We start from the raw sequence: 23007 nt of genomic DNA on the forward strand, positions 1-23007 counted from the left end.
CATAAGGGGAAAAATAGTGATAATAACAATAATGAAAAAAATCTATTTCATTGGTAGTTGAACATGTTTAAAAATGTAACTTAAGGGGCTGGAGCGATAGCAAGTGGATAGGTCATTTGCCTTTCACACGACCAACCAGGGTTCGATTTCCAGCACTTCATATGATCCCCCGAATACCACTAGGAGTAATTCCTGAGTGCATGAGCCAGGAATAACCCCTGTACATCACCAGGTGTGACCCCAAAATAATAATAAAAAAGCAACTTAATCGGATACAAAAATATATGTTCTGGACAAAAGACATAGTTTAGGGGTTAAGGTCCTTGCCTTGCACACAACTGACCCAACAGCCACATATGGTCTCCTAAGTATTGCCAGGAGTGATCCCTGAGCACTGAGTTGAGGAAGTACTGAGCACAGCTGGATGTGGCCTAATAATAATAATAAAATATAAGTTTTGTATCATCTAACTTATTTTCTCTTTTTTTAGCCCAAAAGAGAGCTAAAATAGAACTGAATTATAAAAATACAATAGTCTATTTCCATGAACCTTTCTATTTACCTGAAACATCACATGAATTCTATTTCTTCATGCAAATTCCATATTTGCTCTGAAAATTAGTCAAAAGTCTTTCTGAAACCTTCTAAGTCTACTTCGAACCACACTGGGCACATTCTTTACTCAACAATTTAATTAACTAATTATTTTATTTATTTATTTATTGAATCGTTAGTTTCAATTGAGATAGACCCTTACAAGGCTCTTCATGTTTAGGTTTCAGTCATACAGTGTTTCAACATCCATCCCTCCACCAGTGTACAATATCCTGTGCACAATATCCCCAGTTATTTCCCTCCCATTACCCCAACCCCCCCCTGCCTGTATCTATGACAGGCATTTTTTCTTCCTCTCTTTCTCTCTCTCTCTCTGTCTCTCTCTCTCTCTTCTTTGGGCATTATGCTTTGCAATACAGATACTGAAAGGTTATCAGGAATATCCCTTTACCTAATCTTAACACTCAGTTCTTATCTACTGTAATCATTTCCAGCTATTATTGTCATACTGACCTCTTCTCTATCTTACCTACCCTCTGCCCCACACACACTTGTGGTAGATTCTAACTACTGACCAGTCCTTCTAGTCCTTGTCTTCTCTGGCCTTGGATATCAGTGTTCTACTATATGTATTTTATATTTCACAAATGAACGAATGCAGTTGTTCTATATCTGTCCTGTTGGAATATTTCCCCTTTTCCAGCTGCCTTCTGGAGTTTTGTCACAGAAACCTTTTGTCACAGAAACCTAGCTGATCTTTGACCCGGATCTAAGGTGCTAGCCAGAATTGATTTGACTTTGTAGATTCCAGGCTCTGGCCCAGCCTAGTCTTTGGAATGTAAATTTCAGGTGCTGTCTAGTTTGTAATTGACATGTAGATTTCTTGCTGCAGCCCAGACTGGTCTTTGGGATGTAAATCCGAGTACTTTCAGCCCAAAGAAGGCCTTGGTTTTGTTTTTGTATCTTCTTTCCGGGGGCCTAGATTAGCGGCCTGCAGATACAAGAGAATTATGTTGCCTCAATGTTCTTCCTGTAAGATCTTTTGGTGCTTTTGGTGACGTCAATGTGTTGCGCCCTTTGGAAGGGCCATGATGAATAAAAGGGGGTTCGGAGAGAAGGTGGGGGCGCGTAAAGGTGTAGAGAAGACGGAGAGTGTATAGAGGGAAGATTGGAATAAACTGCAAGTGAGACCAACCATCTTGGCTCCGTTCCTTCCTTCGCCTGCCACCTCTTTGCCATCAACCTCCCCGGGGTGGGGGAAGCGGCCGGAGGCTACCGAGCTCGGGTGGCGGGAGAGACAGCTGCTGCCCTAGGCCCTGTGCCTGGCTCGGTGCGGTGAGGCATCCCTTCCCTCGCCCGCGCCTTTTCTTTTTATTTTTATACACTGTCCCTCTCCTAATTTCATTCAGCATGATACTCTCCATGTCCATCCATTTATAAGCAAATTTCATGATTTCATTATTTATTTGCTTTGTGTGTATGTGGTCGGGATAAGCACATTTGGCTCAGCGCTTAATTCTGGCAGCCTCAGGGGTGCCTATGGGGTGCCGGGGATTGAGCCTGGGTCAGACACAAGCAAGGCAAGTCCCTTATTTGTTATACTATTTATCTGGCTCCATTCAATAATTTTAATAGTGTTTGTTTTTCCCTAGGAGTTATCATCTGACTTCCTACATTTCTTGTATTTTCAGTAATAACTTTTAACTTTTCTTTGTAGTCACCCCCATTTATTTATATTTGTTTATACTAGCCTATAGCAAGCACTTTGAGACTTAAAAGCACATTTTGTAATTAACCTTATTATGTCTGAATAAATGTCTTATAGTACACTAATAAATAAGTCATAGTCCTTCTGTTTGTTTCCAAAGAAACTAGAGATTACAGGGAAAATCTTTAGATCAAAAGAGGAAGAGTCAAAAAATACATATATGTACATATATATATATATATTGCAATAGCTGCACCTATTCTTTCATTAATGTGCCTGCTTCCTGAATATTGGGTAATTTATAATATCTTTATATAGCTTTACTATATTACAATTCTAGTCTGCTTTACTTAATCTTAACTAAAAACAGTTTTAAGAAGGTATTTTAAAAATCAAGTATGTGCTTCTAAAAAATAAGTCATTCATATATGCAATAAATAAATATGCAAAAAAATTATACTTTTCCCCATAACAGCCATTCGACAATTTAAAGAAGTAAACTATTATACTCTCAGTCTAATTCATGTTCTGTAAAAATGAAATATACTGACGTTCTATATTCTACTGGGACACATGATCTGTACCTATTTTCAGCCCAAAGCTCTTCACATGCCACTGTTTAAAAATAGAACAGTTCTGAACTTTGGAGACAGGCTCAGAAGGGTATTAACCTCTTTCTTGACTGTTAAATTTGCCGTTTTGCTAGAACTGAATGAGTATAAATCTGATTGTGTTAAAAATAGACCTCCTTACTCTGTACACATTCCAACAGGCTCTTATAAGCAGTGAAGTATAGTTCACTGAATTTTTATAATTAGTTTTTGGTTTAGAAAAAATACCCTCTGCATCCAGTAAGGCAGTCATTAGTCTCACATCCTAACGCTGCAACGTCAAATTTGATACTAAGACTTATCTTTTTAAAAATTCTCACTGTTGAAGAAATGATTTGTAAGAAAAATTTTAAAATAATGCCAGAAGAATTGTGGCATATTATAAGGTGATGTTCTTTATTGTGCATTGCCTATGTATTCCCTTATATGATCCTCTCATGACACATATGTATAGTTACAACTATTAATTAAATTTATCCTTACATTAAACTGCAACACTATCACTATATCACTGTCATCCTATTGTTCATCAATTTGCTTGAGCAGGTGCCAGCAATGTTTCCATTTGTCCCAGCCCTGAGATTTTCGCAGCCTCTCTTTACTTGTCTTTCCCAATAGTGCCACACTGGATGCTCTTTCAGGGTCAGGGGAATGAGACCCATCATTGTTACTGTTTTTGGCATATCAAATACGCCATTCAGAGCTTGACAGGCTCTGCTGTGTGGGCAGGATACTCTCAGTAGCATGCTGGGTTCTCTGAGAGGGAGAACTAGACAATAAGAGGTCATGAGGCTGCATTTGCAGCCATGCACTTCTGGGAGCTTTGTTTTATAATCTCTGGTTCTTGGCTGTTGATGGGATTACAAGGTGCAGGAAGAAGTTTATGCTCACACTCACACACACACTCACATTAAGCTGTAAGAGGCATAAAGTTCGGAAGTATATCCATTTTCAATGATTGTGCTATAATGAGGACTAAATTTTTCTGTACTGAACATGGCTGGGTATGGCCCCAAATTCTCAAAACCAAATAATGAGGGAAGTAAAAAAAAATAAATTACAAAATAACACAAGGGTGTATATATATATATATGTATATATGTATACATATATGTATATTGTAGATGCTGGCAATGTACTAGTGTGGTCCATGGAAACAGATTCATCAGCTTTTAGTCTTAGTCAGAATGCTATATAACCCCTCAGTTGTTGAGTCTCATTCATTATTTGTGATATGACTGAATCCATCTATGTAACTATTACTAACACAAAAATACCAAGATAGGTATTTAAGCTGCTTAAGACAATGCTAATTTTAATACCATGTAGCTAGGAGAAAAGAGAAACCTATTATATGGTGGCTGGAAGCTAGACTAAGGAAGACTCTCTAAGAAGAGAATGACAGGAGACGGGAGTTCTTGAGATCACTGGAGTACGGCATTTAAGACCCAAATTTTTGACTACACACAACCAGTGAACAACTAGAACATGAAGACTGTAGATTATAGATAATGAACATACTTCACAAATAATAACTATAATTTAAAATGTCAGCTCAGTACTGTTTTCTGAGTACTCTCTTAAAGATTTTTCTCAGAAAATTATAGTTGTTCGCTTACTTTCTGAACCAAGTATTTTAGTTCAAAGACAAAAATTTTAAGATGGCTTTATAATCACTTTCCAGAAGGCCAAGAATTCAAACTGAGCCTGTTAGCAGGTCACATGGCCAGGCCTAAAGATAAAAAACACCCAAATTTATCTGCCACTATGATTGTCTACTAAAGTGGATTATTACTTACGTTCAGAAAAGGAAATAAACATTTGTTATATGAGTCACTGTCAATACACTCAGAGACATAGAATATTATTTAATAATAATGATGGTGACATCAATGGAGATGATATGCCGTAAATGATACTGGGTCACAGAGATTGAAAGAACATTTATTTACATTCTACAATATTCCCATCTCTCTCCCATTCAGAACACTTCTCAATGACCGTATAAAGCACCACTGAATAAAACTATAGAAATTTAAAAAGACACGAAACAACCATATGTTAAATGAAACTCCTGGACTTTATAGTGCATACATCAAAAACAAAATGACAGTGACTCTAAAGATGATAGCATTTTGCTATATATTAGAAATGATGCTGTGTATATCTAAATCTACAGTGATAATAAAAAAAAAGTTTTGTGGTCACAGACTTTATACTTCTGGTCATCAATTTTCTTATTCATACAAGAAAAAGTTGACAAAAAAATGCTCTCTTCACCTTCCAACAATCCATGGTTCCTTGAAAAGACTTTACAAATACAAGATCCTTGCTTAATATGCACTTACTTTTATTTATATGTAGTTATCAAATATATGTTATGTAGGGAGTGGAGTTAGGACGGATATTAAAATGCCTTTGCCTTGGGCTGGAGAGATAGTACAGAGAGTCAGGTGCTTGTCTTGCACACACGTGACCTGGCTTTTATCCTTGATACCACATGTGGTCACCTGAGTCTCAGTGCCAGCCAGAGTAAGCCATGAGAACCACCAGGTGCAGTCCCAAAACAAATAAAAGAAAATTTAGGTAAATAAATAAATAAAAATAAAAAGTCTTTGTCTCTTGGGGTCCTGAATTTACACAGCAGAAAGACAATAAGTAACAAAATATCGCACAACAGAGTGATATGTATCACTTAAAGGGCTTATGTGGTGAGAAGCACTGCGAGAAAGTACTTTTGATGGACTTCTAAGGAATGCTTTCTTAGAGTAGGTAATATTTTTATTGAGGCTTCAATAGTAAGGATGCGTCATGTACCCATTTCCAGAGATTGTTTCCAACATATGAAGAAGACAAATTATTTTTCTGTCACAGAAATGGAAATAGGAGAATTATTTTAACAACATAAAACTTTTGAAATATCTATTTAGTTAATTAGCATATGCATGGTATAAAATTTTTTGTAAGAGCTTTCAAATGCACATAAATGAAATCCTGCAATTTCCTACCATAGGAGCTATTCCTATCTAAAAATATTTAAACATGTAGAAAGAAAGTTTTGTGAATAAAGTGGATAAACATAATATGAATTTGATTTTTTTTTTTTTAAATTTATTTATTTTTAATTAGAGAATCACCGTGAGGGTACAGTTACAGATTTATACACTTTTGTGCTTATATTTCCCTCATACAAAGTTCGGGAACCCATCCCTTCACCAGTGCCCATTCTCCACCACCCGTAAACCCAGTGTCCCTCCCACCCTCCCCAATCCCATCTCCCCCCCACCCCACCCTGCCACTGTGGCAAGGCATTCCCTTCTGTTTTCTCTCTCTAATTAGCTGTTGTGGTTTGCAATAAAGGTGTTGAGTGGCCGCTGTGCTCAGTCTCGAGCCCTCATTCAGCCCGCAACTCTCTTCCCCCACATGGCCTTCGACTACAATGTAGTTGGTGATCGCTTCTCTGAGTTGACCTTTCCCGGAACGTGAGGCCAGCCTCGAAGCCATGGAGTCAACCTCCTGGTACTTATTTCTACAGTTCTTGGGTGTTAGTCTCCCACTCTGTTATTCTATATACCATAGATGAGTGCAATCTTTCTATGTCTGTCTCTCTCTATCTGACTCATTTCACTCAGCATGAAACTTTTCATGCCCATCCACTTAACTACAAAATTCTTGACCTCCTTTTTTCTAACAGCTGCATAGTATTCCATTGTATAGATGTACCAAAGTTTCCTCAACCAGTCATCCGTTCTGGGGCATTCGGGTTTTTTCCAGATTCTGGCTATTGTAAACAGTGCTGCGATGAACATACATGTGCAGATGTTGTTTCGATTGTACTTTTTTGCCTCTCTGGGATATATTCCCAGCAGTGGTATTGCTGGGTCAAATGGGAATTCAATATCTAATTTTTTGAGAGTCGTCCAAATTGTTTTCCAGAAGGGCTGAACCAGTCGGCATTCCCACCAGCAGTGAAGAAGGGTCCCTTTCTCCCCACATCCTCTCCAACAGCGGTTGCTTTTGTTCTTTTGGATGTGTGCTAGTCTCTGTGGTGTGAGGTGGTATCTCATGGTTGTTTTGATCTGCATCTCTCTGATGATTAGTGATGTAGAACACTTTTTCATGTGCCTTTTGGCCATTCGTATTTCTTCCTTGGTAAAGTTTCTGTTCATTTCTTTGCCCCATTTTTTGATGGGGTTGGATGTTTTCTTCTTGTAGAGCTCAACCAGTGCTTTATATACCATTGATATCAACCCCTTATCTGATGGGTATTGTGTAAATATCCTTTCCCATTCTGTGGATAGTCTTTGTATTCTGGTCACTGTATCTCTTGCGGTGCAGAAGCTTTTTAGTTTAATGTAGTCCCATTTGTTGATCTCTGTTTTTACTAGATTGCTTAGTTCCGTGTCACCTTTGAAGATACCCTTATCTTCAATATCGTGGAGGGTTTCGCCGACCTTGTCTTCAATGTACCTTATGGTTTGTGGTCTAATGTTGAGGTCTTTAATCCATTTTGATCTGACTTTTGTGCATGGTGTCAGGTCAAGGTCTAAACCCATTTTTTTGCATGTGGTTGTCCAGTTGTGCCAGCACCATTTGTTAAAGAGGCTTTCCTTGCTCCACTTCACTTCTCTTGCTCCCTTATCAAAGATTAGATGGTCATACATTTGGGGTTGTGTGTAGGGATATTCCACCCTGTTCCATTGGTCTATGGCTCTGCCTTTGTTCCAGTACCATGCTGTTTTAATTGTTACTGCTTTGTAGTAAAGTTTGAGGTTGGGGATGGTGATGCCTCCCATCATCTTTTTCCCAAGAATTGTTTTAGCTATCCTTGGACGTTTGTTATTCCATATGAATTTTAGGATTGCTTGATCCATTTCTTTGAAGAATGTCATGGGTATATTTATAGGGATCGCATTGAATCTGTATAATGCTTTAGGGAGTATTGCCATTTTGACAACATTGATTCTCCCTATCCACGAGCAGGGTATATGTTTCCATTTCCTCATGTCCTCTTTGATTTCATGGAGTAGCGTTATGTAGTTTTCTTTGTAAAGGTCTTTTACTTCCTTGGTTAAGCTGATTCCGAGGTACCTGATTTTCTGGGGCACGATTGTGAATGGGATTGCTTTTTTCATGTCCCTTTCCTCTGCCTCATTGTTTGCATATATGAAGGCCATGGATTTTTGGGTATTGATTTTGTAGCCTGCAACTTTACTGTATAAGTCTATTGTTTCTAAGAGTTTCTTAGTAGAGGTTTTAGGCTTCTCTAGATATAGTATCATGTCGTCTGCAAATAGTGAGAGTTTGATTTCTTCCCTTCCTATCTGGATGCCCTTAATCTCTTTTTCTTGTCTAATAGCTATTGCAAGTACTTCCAGTACTATATTGAAGAGGAGTGGTGAGAGTGGGCATCCTTGTCTTGTGCCTGATCTCAGAGGAAAGGCCCTTAGTTTTTCCCCGTTGAGGATAATGCTTGCCGTAGGCTTGTGATAGATGGCTTCGACTATCTTGAGGAAAGTTCCTCCAAACCCCATTTTGGCGAGGGTTTTCATCATGAAAGGATGTTGGATCTTGTCAAATGCTTTCTCTGCATCTATTGATATGATCATATGGTTTTTATCTTTCCTTTTGTTGATATGCTGGATTATGTTGATTGATTTCCGAATGTTAAACCATCCTTGCATCCCTGGGATGAATCCCACTTGGTCGTGGTGTATGATCTTTTTGATGAGTTGTTGGATCCTATTTGCTAGTATTTTGTTGAGGATCTTCGCATCGGTGTTCATCAGGGAAATTGGTCTGTAATTTTCTTTCTTAGTGGTGTCTTTGTTTGCTTTTGGTATTAGGGAGATATGTGCTTCATAGAAACTGTTTGGGAGAGTTCCTGTTTTTTCAATTTCCTGGAAAAGTTTGAGGAAAACAGGCAATAGGTCTTCTTTAAATGTTTGGAAGAATTCGCCAGTGAAACCATCTGGGCCTGGGCTTTTGTTTTTGGGGAGGTTTTTGATTACCGTTTCAATTTCCTTAACATTGATGGGTCTATTCAGGTATTCCAGGTCTTCTTTCTTCAGTCTTGGGAGATTGTAGGAATCAAGGAATCCATCCATTTCTTTTAGGTTCTCCTTTTTTGTGGCGTAAAGACTTTCAAAGTAGTCTCTAATGATCTTTTGAATCTCACTGGTTTCTGTTATGATGTCCCCCTTTTCATTTCTGATTCGATTTATTAGAGTTTTCTCTCTTTCTTTCTTTGTGAGACTTGCTAGCGGTTTATCAATCTTATTTATTTTCTCAAAGAACCAACTCTTTGTTTCATTGATCTTTCGGATTGTTTTTTTGGTTTCGATGTCATTAATTTCTGCTCTAATTTTTATTATTTCTTTCCTTTGGTCTGGTTTGGGGTCCTTTTTCTGGTCCTTTTCTAGGGTCTTGAGTCGTAAAGTCAAGCTATCTATGTGGGTCCTTTCTTCCTTCCTGAGGAATGCTTGGAGAGCTATAAATTTTCCCCTTAACACGGCTTTAGCTGCATCCCATAGGTTTTGGTAGCTCGTGTCTTCATTCTCATTTGTTTCTAAGTATCTTTTGATTTCTTCCTTGATTTCCTTCTTGACCCACTCATTGTTCAACATGGAATTGTTTAATTTCCAGGTGTTTGATTTGATTTTCCGTATTTGTGGGTGGTTAGCTTCTATCTTCAGCGCATCGTGGTCTGAAAAGATGGTTGATACAATTTCTATTTTTCCGATTCGATTGAGGTATGTTCTGGGGCCCAGTACATGGTCTATTTTTGAAAATGTTCCATGTGCACTGGAAAAGAATGTGTATTCTTTCTTTTTGGGGTGTAAGGCCCTGTATAGGTCTATTAGGCCTCTCTCTTCAATTTCTTCATTCAGGGTCAGTGTTTCCTTGTTGAGTTTTGTTCTTGTGGATCTATCTAGAGGTTATAAGGCCGTATTGAAGTCTCCGACTACAATTGTGCTGTTAGTGATGTCCTCTTTGAAGTCTGTTAGGAGTCGTTTTAAATATTTAGCCGGTCGTTCGTTAGGAGCATATACGTTTAAGAGTGTGATTTCTTCCTGTTGTACATATCCCTTGATAAACAGAAAATGACCTTCGCTGTCCCTTTTGATCTTTTTCATCCTGAAATCTATGTTGTCAGATACCAGGATGGCCACTCCAGCTTTTTTAAGGGGGTTGTTTGCTTGGAGGATTGTTTTCCATCCTTTGACTTTGAGTCTATGTTTACTCTGTTTGTTCAGGTGTGTTTCTTGCAGGCAACAGAATGTTGGGTTTAATTTCCGGATCCATTTAGCCACTCTGTGTCTCTTGATAGGTGCATTTAGGCCATTGACATTGAGAGAGATTATTGTGATGTGGTTTTGTGTCATCTTTCTGTGGGATTTGTTGTTCTTATGGGGCTCCTCCTTGCCTTACAGTAGCCCCCTTAGACCTTCTTTCAAGATTGGTTTTGAGTCTATGAAGGACCTGAGCTGTTGTTTATCCGAGAAGTAGTGTATGTTTCCTTCGAGTTTGAGTGAGAGTTTAGCCGGATAAAGTATTCTTGGTGAGGCATTCATTTCGTTGAGTTTTTTCACTATGTCCCACCATTGTCTTCGGGCTCGGAGGGTTTCTTCTGACAGATCGGCCGTAAATCTGAGGGGTGCTCCTTTGTATGTGATTTCCCTCTTTGACCTTGCTACTTGTAGAATTGTGTCTCTATCTACAGCATCCGCCATTCTGACTATGATATGCCTTGGAGTCTTTTTATTTGGGTCTCTTTTTGCTGGCACTCTTCGGACTTCTTGTATCTGGACGCCTGCCTTCTCCAGCTCTGGGAATTTCTTAGCGATGATGTCTTTGACTATGTTTTTTTCATTGGGGTTACTTCCCTGTGGTTCTGGTACTCCAATGATTCTTATGTTGTTCCTCTTGAAGTCATCCCCCAGGGCTCTGATTCGCTCTATAGCCATTTTGAGGTCTTTGGCCATGATTTGTTGCTGTCTGTAAGCTTTCTGCAGCTCATCCTCCAGCTTGCTGATTCTGTCTTCGGCTGTAGTCATTCTGCTGTTGAGGGCAGCTAGTGAGATTTTTATTTCATCTACCGATTGCTTTATTTGTGAGACTTCGGTTCGAAGGTTTGAAATTTCTGCTCTCATTTCTGCTCTCATTTCTTCCTGTATTTTCTTGGTAGACCGTTCCAGCGCTTGATTCATCTCCTCCCTTAATTTATTGGATGTCTGTTCCATATTTGCTTGGAGTAGGTCGACTCTCCTCCATATTTCCTCTCTGAATTGTTTATCTGAGAGGTCGTAGATGTTGGGAGACTCTTTTGAGGTTTCTAGTATCTTTTGTTCTCTCTCTCTTGGTGGAGGGGATTTTCGCTGTTTCTTCATATTGTCACGGAAGTGCAGAGTTGGAACCTGGTAGTTCTTTATTCCTCTTCCTTTTTGTGGGAAGAAGGGGCTCCGATTGTGCTAAACTTCCCTTATTCACTGATAGCTTTTATAGTGTCAGCCTAAGCTAATGGCTATTTTGCGTAAATGTTTGAGCTCGCAAAAGTGAGTTTTCAAAGGAATACACAGTATGGATTGGGCTGAGGTAGCAAAGAATAACTGCGCTGAGGCAGGCTCTCCAAGGGATTGCCTGTTTACCTGCAGGATGGAGATTGGTCAGGATCCGACGGCGGCGGCGGACAGGTGCCAGGCAGGGGCTTCAGGAGAAGCCCCGAGCCGCGGCGGGCAGCTGAATTTGATTATAAAAACAATATTTTAAATAATAGGAATTTATTTTTACTTTCTCTATTTTTTGAGTATTTTATCTAAGTATTTTATCTAAATCTTTAATCAAAGGCTTGACTTACCCCTTGGTTCTGTCTATTGTTTTGTACCTAGATTGAATTTAATTTTCTTCTCTTCTTCATTTTGCTTTGTTCTTTTTGGGGAGGAGGGTACACCTGTTAATGCTTAGGGTTTACTTCTGGTTATGTACTCAGGAATTAATTATTCCTTTTAGTGATTGGGGGATCTTTTAGGATGCTGGGTATCAAACCCAGGTCCGTCATGTGCAAGGCAAGCACCCTGCAAAGTGTGTTATCTCTCCTGCTCCAATTTAATTTTCTTAAATATTCATTAGAATCTCTAATTATTTCAATATATCACAAAAATAAACTTTCTGGACAATAAAGCATTTTAAATGAAAAATCTTGTTATACCCCAATATGGACATGCATATTGACTCAAAATTGGAAAATGCAATGAGAAATTGTATGCAGATTGTATGCAATGTGTTACTGTCACTGTCATCCCATTGTTCATCGATTTGCTCAAGTGGGCACCAGTAACATCTCCATTGTGAGAATTGTTATTACTATTTTTGGTGTATCAAATATGCCACGGGTAGCTTGCTAGGCTCTGTTGTTCAGGCAGGATACTCTCGGTAGTTTGCTGGGCTCTCCGAGAGGGATGGAGGAATCGAACCCAGGTCAGCCGTGTACAAGGCAAATGCCCTACCCACAGTGCTATGTGTAACTTACTTTTTTACAATTTGTCACAAAACAAAAATTAAATGATCCTGCTTTCTTCTTCAGAGATTCAAAATTTCACTCATTTGGTAAATATTATGTTATTCAATGTCTTCTATATACCCTTTCTAGACAATAGAGACAAAAAGTGACCAAAATACAACTTTATATAAGTTTCTGCTTTATCTCTTAGAGGACTGTAATGTATTGCTATATTTTATTGCTTTAATATTGTTTCATGTTATTTACTACAATTTTAATAAAGAAGACATATACTAATCTAAATTTATAGGGAAATATATTTATCATTGTCAGTATTTTTATTGAACTTTTCTTCAAAGAAAAAAGTAGTGCGTGTGTGTGTGTGTGTGTGTGTGTGTGTGCGTGCATGCGTGCACTTTTGCGGGTATGTGTGTGTGTGTGTGTGTGTTTGTCTCACACCTGGTGATGGACTTCACTCTTGGTGGAACTTGGGAGATCATACAGGGTGCAGGGTATAGACCTGGGTTGGCCATATGTAAGACATGTGCCTACTGGTTGTAATATTTTTTGAGCCTTAGAAAAAAAAGCTTTTTGTCCCAAGTTTTTTACTTTTGCTGTCTCTATGTTTGCCTTCTTTTCTTTTATCATCTTCATTTCTAATAAATATCTATTTACTATCATACAGAATTTAGACTTTTCTGTGATTCTGATGTCAAAGAAGCAAAAGCTGACCTTCAGCTTTTGAAGGTCAGAGGAACAACTGAAGTTAATTCTTTTCACCTACTTAAAGTGGCAATTATGCATTTATTTCTTCTACTCTAATTTCATTAAGTATGAAACCATAATTTTCTTTTATAACTTAGCCTTAAAAATGGACTTATTAAATGTTTAATGAGTTCCTACCATTTCTTACCACAAGAGTTGGCAAAATATTAAAACATAATATCCTCTAGGAGTTCACAGTTTGATAGATACAAACAAAAAACTAATAAATGAGATAGTGATAAAGATAACATTGTTAGGGGGCAAATAGAAAGAAGGTCACTTGATAATTAAGCATAATTCTGCTTAATAGAAAGCAGAAGCTAAGCTGAGTAGACGAACAAAAACTGAGAGTTAACATGAAGAAACACAGAGAAGCAATCAACAGTCCTTCTATACACCCGGAAAGTATTGACAATTCCCAGTAAAGTAGACTAGAAAGAAATAAAGCTACATGTAGACAACAGAAGATCCCCCATGTCATGTCAAGGGGTAGGATATTTTGCAAGAGACAGAGGTCAATGCCAAGTTCTAAGGAGAGAGTGACATTGTCAAACTATGCTTCTTATCAATCAATATGAATGAGATGTGATTCACATTATCTAATTAAGACCAAAGGTCCAGAAAACAGTTGTGAATGTCTTTCAGAAGCTGAGGTAAAAGATGTTGAGACTGAATGATTGGATTTCAACTTACAAAAAAAAATCATAATTTAATAGTAGAATAGTTGTAGAACTGATTTAAACTTGGAGAGCACTGTCTTAAATTTCTTTTGTCTTTATGCTATGACCTGTTCCACTGTACTTTAAAGTTCTATATAGCCCCTTGAGAACCCAAACTGGTTTCAATATTCTGAACTTTTGCCTTATTTTCATAAAGGAAAATTATATCTACATTCTACAATCCAATATGATGCTAAAGCAAAGGACAGAACACATGTTTTTTCAAAGAGCTGGAATTATTTAGATCAGAGTAAAAATTTTACCTTCAAATTGATTAAGGATTCATTGAAGAAGACAAATAATTCAATAGCTGATATTAAACATCTTTATACCTTAAGCTTTTAAAAATTAAATAATAGAATGACTTTTACTGAAAGAAAATTCAAAAATGGTTATGCACAATAAAGACATCAGTTAAAATATTTAATTACTTAAGATATGCCAAATGAACTAATTGTGTCAAAAGTTTTTAAAATATAAACTTAGTCTTCTCCTAAAGGGGGATTTTCAAGACAAATAAATTGTGAAAAACATAATGACAATATAGCAACTGGATAAATAGCATGCAAGATTTATGAACCATGTATTGAGGTCAGAAAAGAGTGCTAAAACTAGTCTGCAAAATCAAAGAAGATATAAATAAAGCAATATTATTTTAACTAGATTTTGCCAGCAGATGAAAGACATTTCTGGAAAACATGATGCAAGGGTGAGAAATTATAATTGATTTTTGCAAAACAGCAAGTTGCACTGTTTGGCTGTAGGCCAATTTGGAACACATAGAACAGCAGAAAAAAAGAAAGCTGGAAATTTAGCTGAGGTCAGAGCATAGAATTTCTGGAATACATATGAGCCTATTTGGGTTCTATTTTATTTAATCTATAGTGTAAAGAGTGAAAGTTTCAGAGGATAGAAGTGGCCAGCTTGAATACATATAGATCGATCTGGCAGTGATGGTTCAAATAGAAGATAGAGAAAATTGACCGAAGGCTAGGAGGCAAATAGTTCATATGAAATGTATTTAGTGGCACTGGAAAAGGCAACAAGTTATAGGTGTGACATATATTACTATGATGAAGTGAGAGCATTTGGTGGTTTGGAATGTGCATAAAAGAGCAAGCTCAAATAAAGCACCAAAATTCCACATTCCAGTGATTTGAGGGAATGATTAAAGCACTTTCAGAGAAAGTTCAGAAGATTTAGTGATTATTGTATGTAACAGATATAATAAATTATATATTATCTCATATATACATAAATATATATATATACTCTTAAATATACATAAATAGAAAGTTAGGAAGAAATTATTGAAAAGGTAAAGAAACAGTTCAGTAGGTATATGATGAGAAAGTGAAACACTGCTAAAATAAGAAAAAAAATGAGGCCATAACAAGAAATAGTGACAACTAGAAATATAGAAAATAAAGCATCTCTGAGAATAATATTTAGAAAATTTTTCTAATATATTTAAAAAATTAAAGTTTATATAAAGGAAAAGGTAAAATATCTAAAAATATCTAGCTCTGATTTTTGAGAACGATCATAACTAGAATTTAGTGGACTTACCATGCAAAGAGAAAATAAACAGTTTTCATGCTTCATGGATTTGAAGGCTTAAAGCTTACCTCTCTTAGAGGATCATTAAGTTCACTGAGAATATTTTCCTCATCGAAAATTTTTCCTTGGTATCTGTGTTCATAGTAATCATGAATCTTCTGGCGCATATCAGCTGGTAATTTATGGAATGACATATATTGTTCTACTTGTTTATACTGTAAGAAAAGGAAAAAAAGAAATTGGAAAACATTACACTACTTTGTTGTGCTATATTCAATTGTGTAACATTTAGTAATAAAAATAAGACATCATTTCAGTGGAAGTAACAATGTATGAGGTACTAAAAATTAACAGTATAAAAATGTGTTTAGGTAAAATTTTCTTGTAAAGAACCACTATGTTATGGAGAGACAACATGGGAAGAATGAATTTAAGGTACAGCTCTAGAAAAGTAAGTTATGCAGTTATTATTTTGTATTTATTATTGTTTTTATTGAAGTCTGAAAAAGTACACAGTTATTGTTGGAGTCTTTGGAAAAGTATCTCATCTGTGTTGATGGTTGAAAAGTAAAAAGGCTTTATCTTAGACCTTTTTGCAAAAGAGCAGACCCCATTAAATTTTGAGTCTAGAGAGAAAGCTTGGCAGGGGTTTGCAAGTCATAGATATTCAAGTAACTTAAAGCATCTGCATTGTAAAGAAGAGAATGTGTCAGGAAGGCTGCAATTTCAAATTTAGGAGAATATTAGGGTGAGACTTGATCCACCCTGTAATTAAAGACTTACAATTCAGTCAGACATTTAAGTTTACTTAACCAAGGAACTAATACACTTGATTATTTATAAAAGTTGTGGCGGAGTTACATTTGGGAGATATAGATCTTCAGAGTACCTCCACAGATTGATTCTTAATGAGTCTGCCATTTAGATACACCAACACAGGCAAATACACTGCACATTTTTTTTTTTTACATAGAGGGATGCTCCTAAGAGGTGCTCAGATGGCTCAGGAACTCAATCAGCAACTCGTGGTCAACTGGGTTGAAGGTAAAGGCCTGAGGATGTGGTGCCACTCAGACTCTGTGGACTCTGGGGTGCTCGGGATCTCGGGCACTGACCAATGATGCTCAGGGGAGCATGAAGTGCTCAGAATCAAACTCTGCTATCTCGGAGTCCCCATTCACACGTCAGTGTTTTGTTTGTTTTGGAGTTACACCCAGTGGTGCTGAGCTGAGCGCAGGGATCACTCCTGGCGGTGTTGGGGAGGCATATATGATATGGGGGATTGAACCCAGGTTGGCAGCGTGCAAAGCAAGAGCTCTGCTGGCTCTATTATCCCTCTGACTGCTAACATATGCATATTCTTTTTGAAGGAACAATCTGTTAGTCATAGGGTAGAGCAGCATGGATATTACCTGGAAATTTATTAGAACAGAGGAATTTCATTCCCATCCCAGACTATGGTCTCAATATCACAATATGCATTAAAGTTTGATAAATATTTCCTCAGCATTTCTATCACAAGTGGTTATGAAAGTACACTTAAAAAATTAGATGCTATGGGCTGGAGTGATAGCACAACAGTAAGTAAGGCATTTGCCTTGCACGCGGCCGACGCGGGTTCGATTCCCAGCATCCCATATGGTCCCCTGAGCACTGCCAGGGGTAATTCCTGAGTGCAGAGCAAGGAATGACCTCTGTGCATTGCCGGATGTGACCCCCCCAAAAAATTAGATGCTCAAAATTAGTAATACTGTACAGACAAAGTCATTGAGTGCAAAGAGAAAAGTTGGTAACAAAACTGAATAGAAACTAGAACAAAACTCTTCCTTTAAGTAAAATACATTTTACATTTTATTCATGAAAAATTATGTCAAATATTTTCCTAAGAACAGAGCTCTTATGAGATATCTAAATCTTCTGGTGTTTTATTAATGTTTTAATTGATAATTAATAACATACATATATTAGAAACAGGAACTCACTGCATTTATGTTTTTCTACACATTTTCCTTAAATATAATACTCATTATTCTTAATATTCCCTTTAGATACCTGTATCCTGTGTGAAATACAACTTTCTTTTTGTTAGTTTATTTTTGGAATTTTGGAGGTGAAGCCGTACCCGTCAATGCTCAGGGCTTATTCCTGGATCTGCGCTCAGGGATCACTCCTGGTCTGGCTCAGGGATCCTGGGCATTGAAACCAGACTGTTGTTCTATCTCTTCAGCCCCAATAAAACTTTCTCCCGAGGTCTTTCTCAATTCGGCCACCAGGATCACCAGACTTTACCAGAAAGCACTTTAAGATCATATACACACATCTGAATCAATTTGATTATGTTTTAGGCATTTAATCTATTTTGAATTGAGGTACTAGTGCTGTCCCTGGCATGTGTAACCATCTTCTAGTATGCATTCGAGAAAGATTGAGTTAATGTTTTTATAAAAAGCTCTCAATCTGCCCGATGCCTAATCTTATTATATCTGGCATTTTCTAGAGACATGGAATTTGTTGTTACAGAGGAAGGGATGCTTCAGTGGCTTTCTCCGTAAGATGCTTAGGTGAGATAAAATTGATTTGCATCGGAACTGAAAAAAATCTATATTCACTGCCAAGGATAGCTGTGTATTAGAGTTATACTTGGGCTCCCTCCCCCCCCCCAAAAGCAGAAGACTGATATTATTTTTAGGGTTTGAACTTCCACAGGAGCTCCCTTGCCCCCCCTCCCCCAGGTTAACTTCCACTCTAATAATATATATGATTTGCAACTGCCCTGCCTGGATTTTTAGAGTCTGTTTTGACAATTTAAAGAGCTTTTGTCAGCGTTCATGACTCCTTGGCAGGTCAAGCCAGACACACAGCTAGATCCAAGTGCCCAAAGCCTGAGCCCACAGGGAGCTCCCGCTGCGCAAAGGTTCCCGCATGTCTGATGCTCCTCTGTGCTCTCATTGCTGCACTGTACCTTTGATTTCAAATCAAAGCCACATGGGAGTATAGTCTGTGGAGTATGGGGAGTTCTGTCAAATATCCAAATGTGAAAAGGCAGTAAAATAGCTCAAGACAACAGGACTGCAGCAGTTCCATCCACTGCAGTTTCTTTCCTCATGGATAGAAATGATTTCAGCTCTGGTTTGAGGCTTCCGCTTTGCTCACGACCAGTGGGTGTTCAAGAAAGCACTGTGAACCTTTCTTTAAAGATCATTTGCATAAAGCCAGCAAGAAGTGGAAAGACTAACTTCAGCAGAGAACTGAGCTCTAGGCGTCTCTATTCACTGTCACGTACTTATACATAGGGGAGGCAGCACCGAAACTTAGTAGCATTTTATTCATTTTGCAAATTTCATACTATATTCAAAGGTCAGCTAATCTAGAGAAAAATATGTCCAATGTCTGTCTCTAGAATTTGAAAACGAATACTTGATAAGCAAATGATAAACAAATGTCACCGATAAAGTGATTTTATTTTTAAGGAAATTCAGGGGTTGATGAGGCAGCTATTTTTGCAAACACAAATTATTTAATTCCTTAACACTTTAGTAATCTATAGTAAAAGGGTATTAAGCCATGTGAGGTGGGGATATATTATTTCTGTGAGAGAAGAGGAAATAAAATAAATTCAGTTTGTTACAAATTTAAGACCCATGAAATATTCTAATGCGTTGTGCAGGTCAGGCGCTCAGAAGAAAAATGACCCACAGTCTCTGTCTGAGGGATGACTAAAAGATGATGTATCAAGTGAGGAGAAAAAAGACAAAGGCATGGAACCTAAAATATAAAATGGTTGGGTAATAGTTTGGTCAAGTTTAGGGAACTGGTATTAGCCATCAAGAGTGAGAACAGGCCAGATAAACTTGATTAGCAAAGTCCAAAGGATAAAGTTTCAAAGGCGGGAGCACTCAAAGGAGTATATTCCATGAAAAGAGGCACTGGCAATGGACAGGCAATTTTGTAATTAGTTATGATTGTTTTTTAGAACGCTACACTGAAAACAAAAACCATTTTTTTTCTCATGATTTCCTCATACATAACAGTTGCAGGAATAAACAAATCATTTCCATGTGATGTGAAGAAGAAATACAGATAAAAATTACTCCTTTTAACCAAGACATATAGTGTAGGAGGACAAAAAAAAAACCTAGATGCTAAAAGTGCATATTTTTAAAAAGGACAAGATGGCAATTTTTATTAGTTGTAGTCATATGCCATATGTAGAAAATGACAATATAATGATTGCTGCTGAAGAGATTTTTAAAAAATAGTCAAATATAATTCTAAATATATAACATGAACAGTTCATTCTATCATATTTGTACACTATAAAACTATTATCATTTTATTTAGTCTTAAAAACACCTTAAAATACACTGTAACAAGTTTTTGAAAAATTCCTACCACAAAATTCTTACAAATTTTATTTTTAAAAGCTCTATACACATAAAATTATATATGAAACTACTGTAGTTATCCCACATACATAATTGACTTCACTATTCCTAGATTTCTTTTCTTTTGTCTATTCATGTTGCCAAAACAAATCCCCAACTAAATAACTATGGTAGATTAATACGATATAAGTATGTTAGATTATTTTGGTTTGCAAATTAAATTCAAAGACAATAACTTGATTGCATATCATATCTTAGGTGGAACAGCTGGTTGGATGTTGAGTCACCTGGATTTGAGACTCTATTCAGATATGTGTATTTCTCAGTTACTTCATAAAATCTACAAAACTTTCCCAAATTTTTGATATATTCTTTTTATTTTCTTTATACCTTTTTATATATCTAATATAACTAAATATTGACTGAAACTTTAATTATTGAATTCTGTATTTTTAAAATCTGTTTTTGGTGGCTTTAACATATTTCCACATTTAATATTCAAAAGCTTGTAGAAAGCAAATACAATAGCATATAATTTTAATACTGTCTTCCGAGGAAGTAGAATCTCCTGCCCCCTTGCCAGGCTGTCTTCACCGAGACCCCATAAAGGGGGACGGGTTGAATCTCCCTCCCCACCCCAAGTAGAACCCCAGTAGCCGCAAACCTCCAGAACCCAGCCATAGCCATGTTCAATGCCACTCTCTACATGCTTGGACAAGCCTCACACACATGAAGAAACCAGAAGAGGAACCCAGGTATGCAGGCACCCGTAGCTGATATCTCTAAGCCTGCTCAGATCAGGACTGGACCTCCTTCACCCAGATCCCCAGTTTTTCCAGTAGCTTGGCAGTCACACCCATAAACTGCCTCCCACCCCTCCGGCCATGTAATATCATCAATGGCCAAGATCCAGAGACTATACAATAAAGCTCCTAGAAGAAAGTGATACAGAATCTCACACAGCAGAGCCTGGCAAGCTACCTGTGGCATATTCGATATGCCAAAAATAGTAACAATAATGGGCCTCATTCCTCTGACCCTGAATGAAATAGGGATGAATGGAAACATTACTGGCACCTGCTTCAGCAAATTGATGAGCAACACAGTGATTGTTTTCTGACGTTCATGAATATTCTCTTCTAAGCCAAACTGCATTTTATTGAGATTTTTGATAGCACAGTGGAAGGGTGTTCACCTTTCACGTGGCCGACCCCTGTTCGATTCCTCCACCCCTCTTGGAGAGCCTGGCAAGCTACCGAGAGTATCTCGCCCACAGGGCAGAGCCTAGCAAGCTATGGGTGAGTGGCGTATTTGATATGCCAAAAACAGTAACAACAAGTCTCACAATGGAGATGTTGCTGCTAGCCACTCAAGCAAATCGATGAGCAACAGGATGACAGTGACACAGTGACTGGCAAGGTTACACAATAAATTAATTTATTTATTTGGTTTACAAATTAAATTCAAAGATGATAACCTGACTGCATATCAGGTATGATTTAGGGCCACACCTGGCTGTGTTCAGGACTTACTCCTGGCCTTGTGCTCAGAGTTCCCTCTTGGTGGATATTAGGGAACAAAATAAAAAAAAGAAAATTATTTTATTTTATTCTGTTTGGAGTACAGTAATAAACATTTATTAAAAATATTATTTTAAGGATGCTTTCATCCCTAAAATATCTAGGAAGTAAATAGTAGTTAATTCAATATGACTGCTGGATTTAGTTCCAGTAGAATTTTGAAACTTTGTCCAAAGTTTTTCACTGGAGTGCGTGTACATGTCAGAAATAAGGATAATTCATAACAGGTGACAATGATTTGAATATGAAATAAATCAATAAAATTTTAAAGATGCGACATTTCTTTCATATATTTTAGTTAAAAACAGGAGAATCAGGGAAATATCACGGGGAATATTAGCAATTCTAAAAATATATAAAAGAAGTTTTATCACATTTTATTATTTTATATCCATAATATGATTCCTACCTGAAAACTGAACTGTCTGATTTATATAAGCCTCCTTCAACCCCAATCCTCTGGACATCACTGAATCATGTAAATTCTACCTGCCAAATCTTTCAATAAATTTTCATTTTCTCGAATCACCAGTGTTAATATTAAAGAAAAAGTTCTTTTCCCTAAAATAACCCTCAACTTTCTAGCTACATTTGTTGTATTCATTTCACATGCTTTTCTGTCTCTAATCCGTTTTCCAAACTCAAAGAAAAAAATATAGAAATGCAAACCTTATTAATATACCTCCCTGAAAGCTTTTTAATAGGCCCTCACTGCCTTCAGGAAAAAGTCCAAGTTCCTTGGCCTGCATGACCTCTCTTGTTATGATTTATATTGTCTCTTTGTTCACTATCTTGGAAAATCATTTTTCTTCATAGGTTTAAACTTACTCCTGTATCTGGATACATAATTTATCTGCTCTATCTGGATTGCTCTTGAAATATATGTTCCTGGCTAATCCTTTAATTGACTCCTCAGATACCACATCAAGAAAATATTCTATGATTACTTATTTGCCCACAATGAAGAAGATAAAAATTCAAAGCATAGTTTCAACTTTTGCACCATTGTAAAATTGAAGAAAGTTCAAAGCTTACAGTTTTTATTGTTTGTGAGATACGATGATTTTAATACTATTAAACATAAGTTGCTGCAGATATAATTTTAACGTCTTACCCATCAGAGATGCCTCCCCACCCCCACCCCGTCCCCAGGTAAGCTCATTTTTGTAGATCAACTCGCCAATACTGTTGTTTTTGCCCATTTGTTGATCTCTTTACTCTCTATATTTTGGAACACACCCAGCTGTGCCCAGGGATCATTTCTGGCTGGGCTCAGGGGACCCTGTGGGACTCTGGGTACAGATCTCAAGTCAGCCTCATCCAGGCAGGCACCTTACTCACTGTGCAGTCTCTCCATCCTTTGACATATTTTATTTAAAAAATTATTTTCGTTTTGCTTGCCAGTCTCTGTGTTTTCCACTGTCCTATTTTCCAGCTCACCAATTCTATCAGCTGCTTCTTTTTTTTTGTCTCTTGATGAGTCTCTCTAATGCATGCAGTAATTCAGCTATGGGGTACTTAAGCTCTTTTACTTGAGACTTTCTCATTGTTTTCTTTATGCAAGTTTTCATTATATCAATTGCTCCCCTGATTTCAGTTCTTATTGTAGGGAGGACTATTATTTT

The 23007-nt window shown here is 37.3% G+C and overlaps 1 protein-coding gene across 2 annotated transcripts in view; it reads right to left on the reverse strand.

Annotated features, from left to right (window-relative positions):
- Window positions 1–23007, reverse strand: part of HCN1 (hyperpolarization activated cyclic nucleotide gated potassium channel 1) — a 382774-nt gene that overhangs the window by 81717 nt on the left and 278050 nt on the right. For both annotated transcript variants that reach the window (XM_004608418.3, XM_055132368.1), the window contains exon 5: window positions 15486–15632. In XM_004608418.3, the coding sequence (XP_004608475.2) occupies window positions 15486–15632 (147 nt within the window). The remainder of the gene's footprint in view (window positions 1–15485; window positions 15633–23007) is intronic.

Source organism: Sorex araneus, chromosome 1 (assembly GCF_027595985.1).
Source record: "Sorex araneus isolate mSorAra2 chromosome 1, mSorAra2.pri, whole genome shotgun sequence".
NCBI lineage: Eukaryota > Metazoa > Chordata > Mammalia > Eulipotyphla > Soricidae > Sorex > Sorex araneus.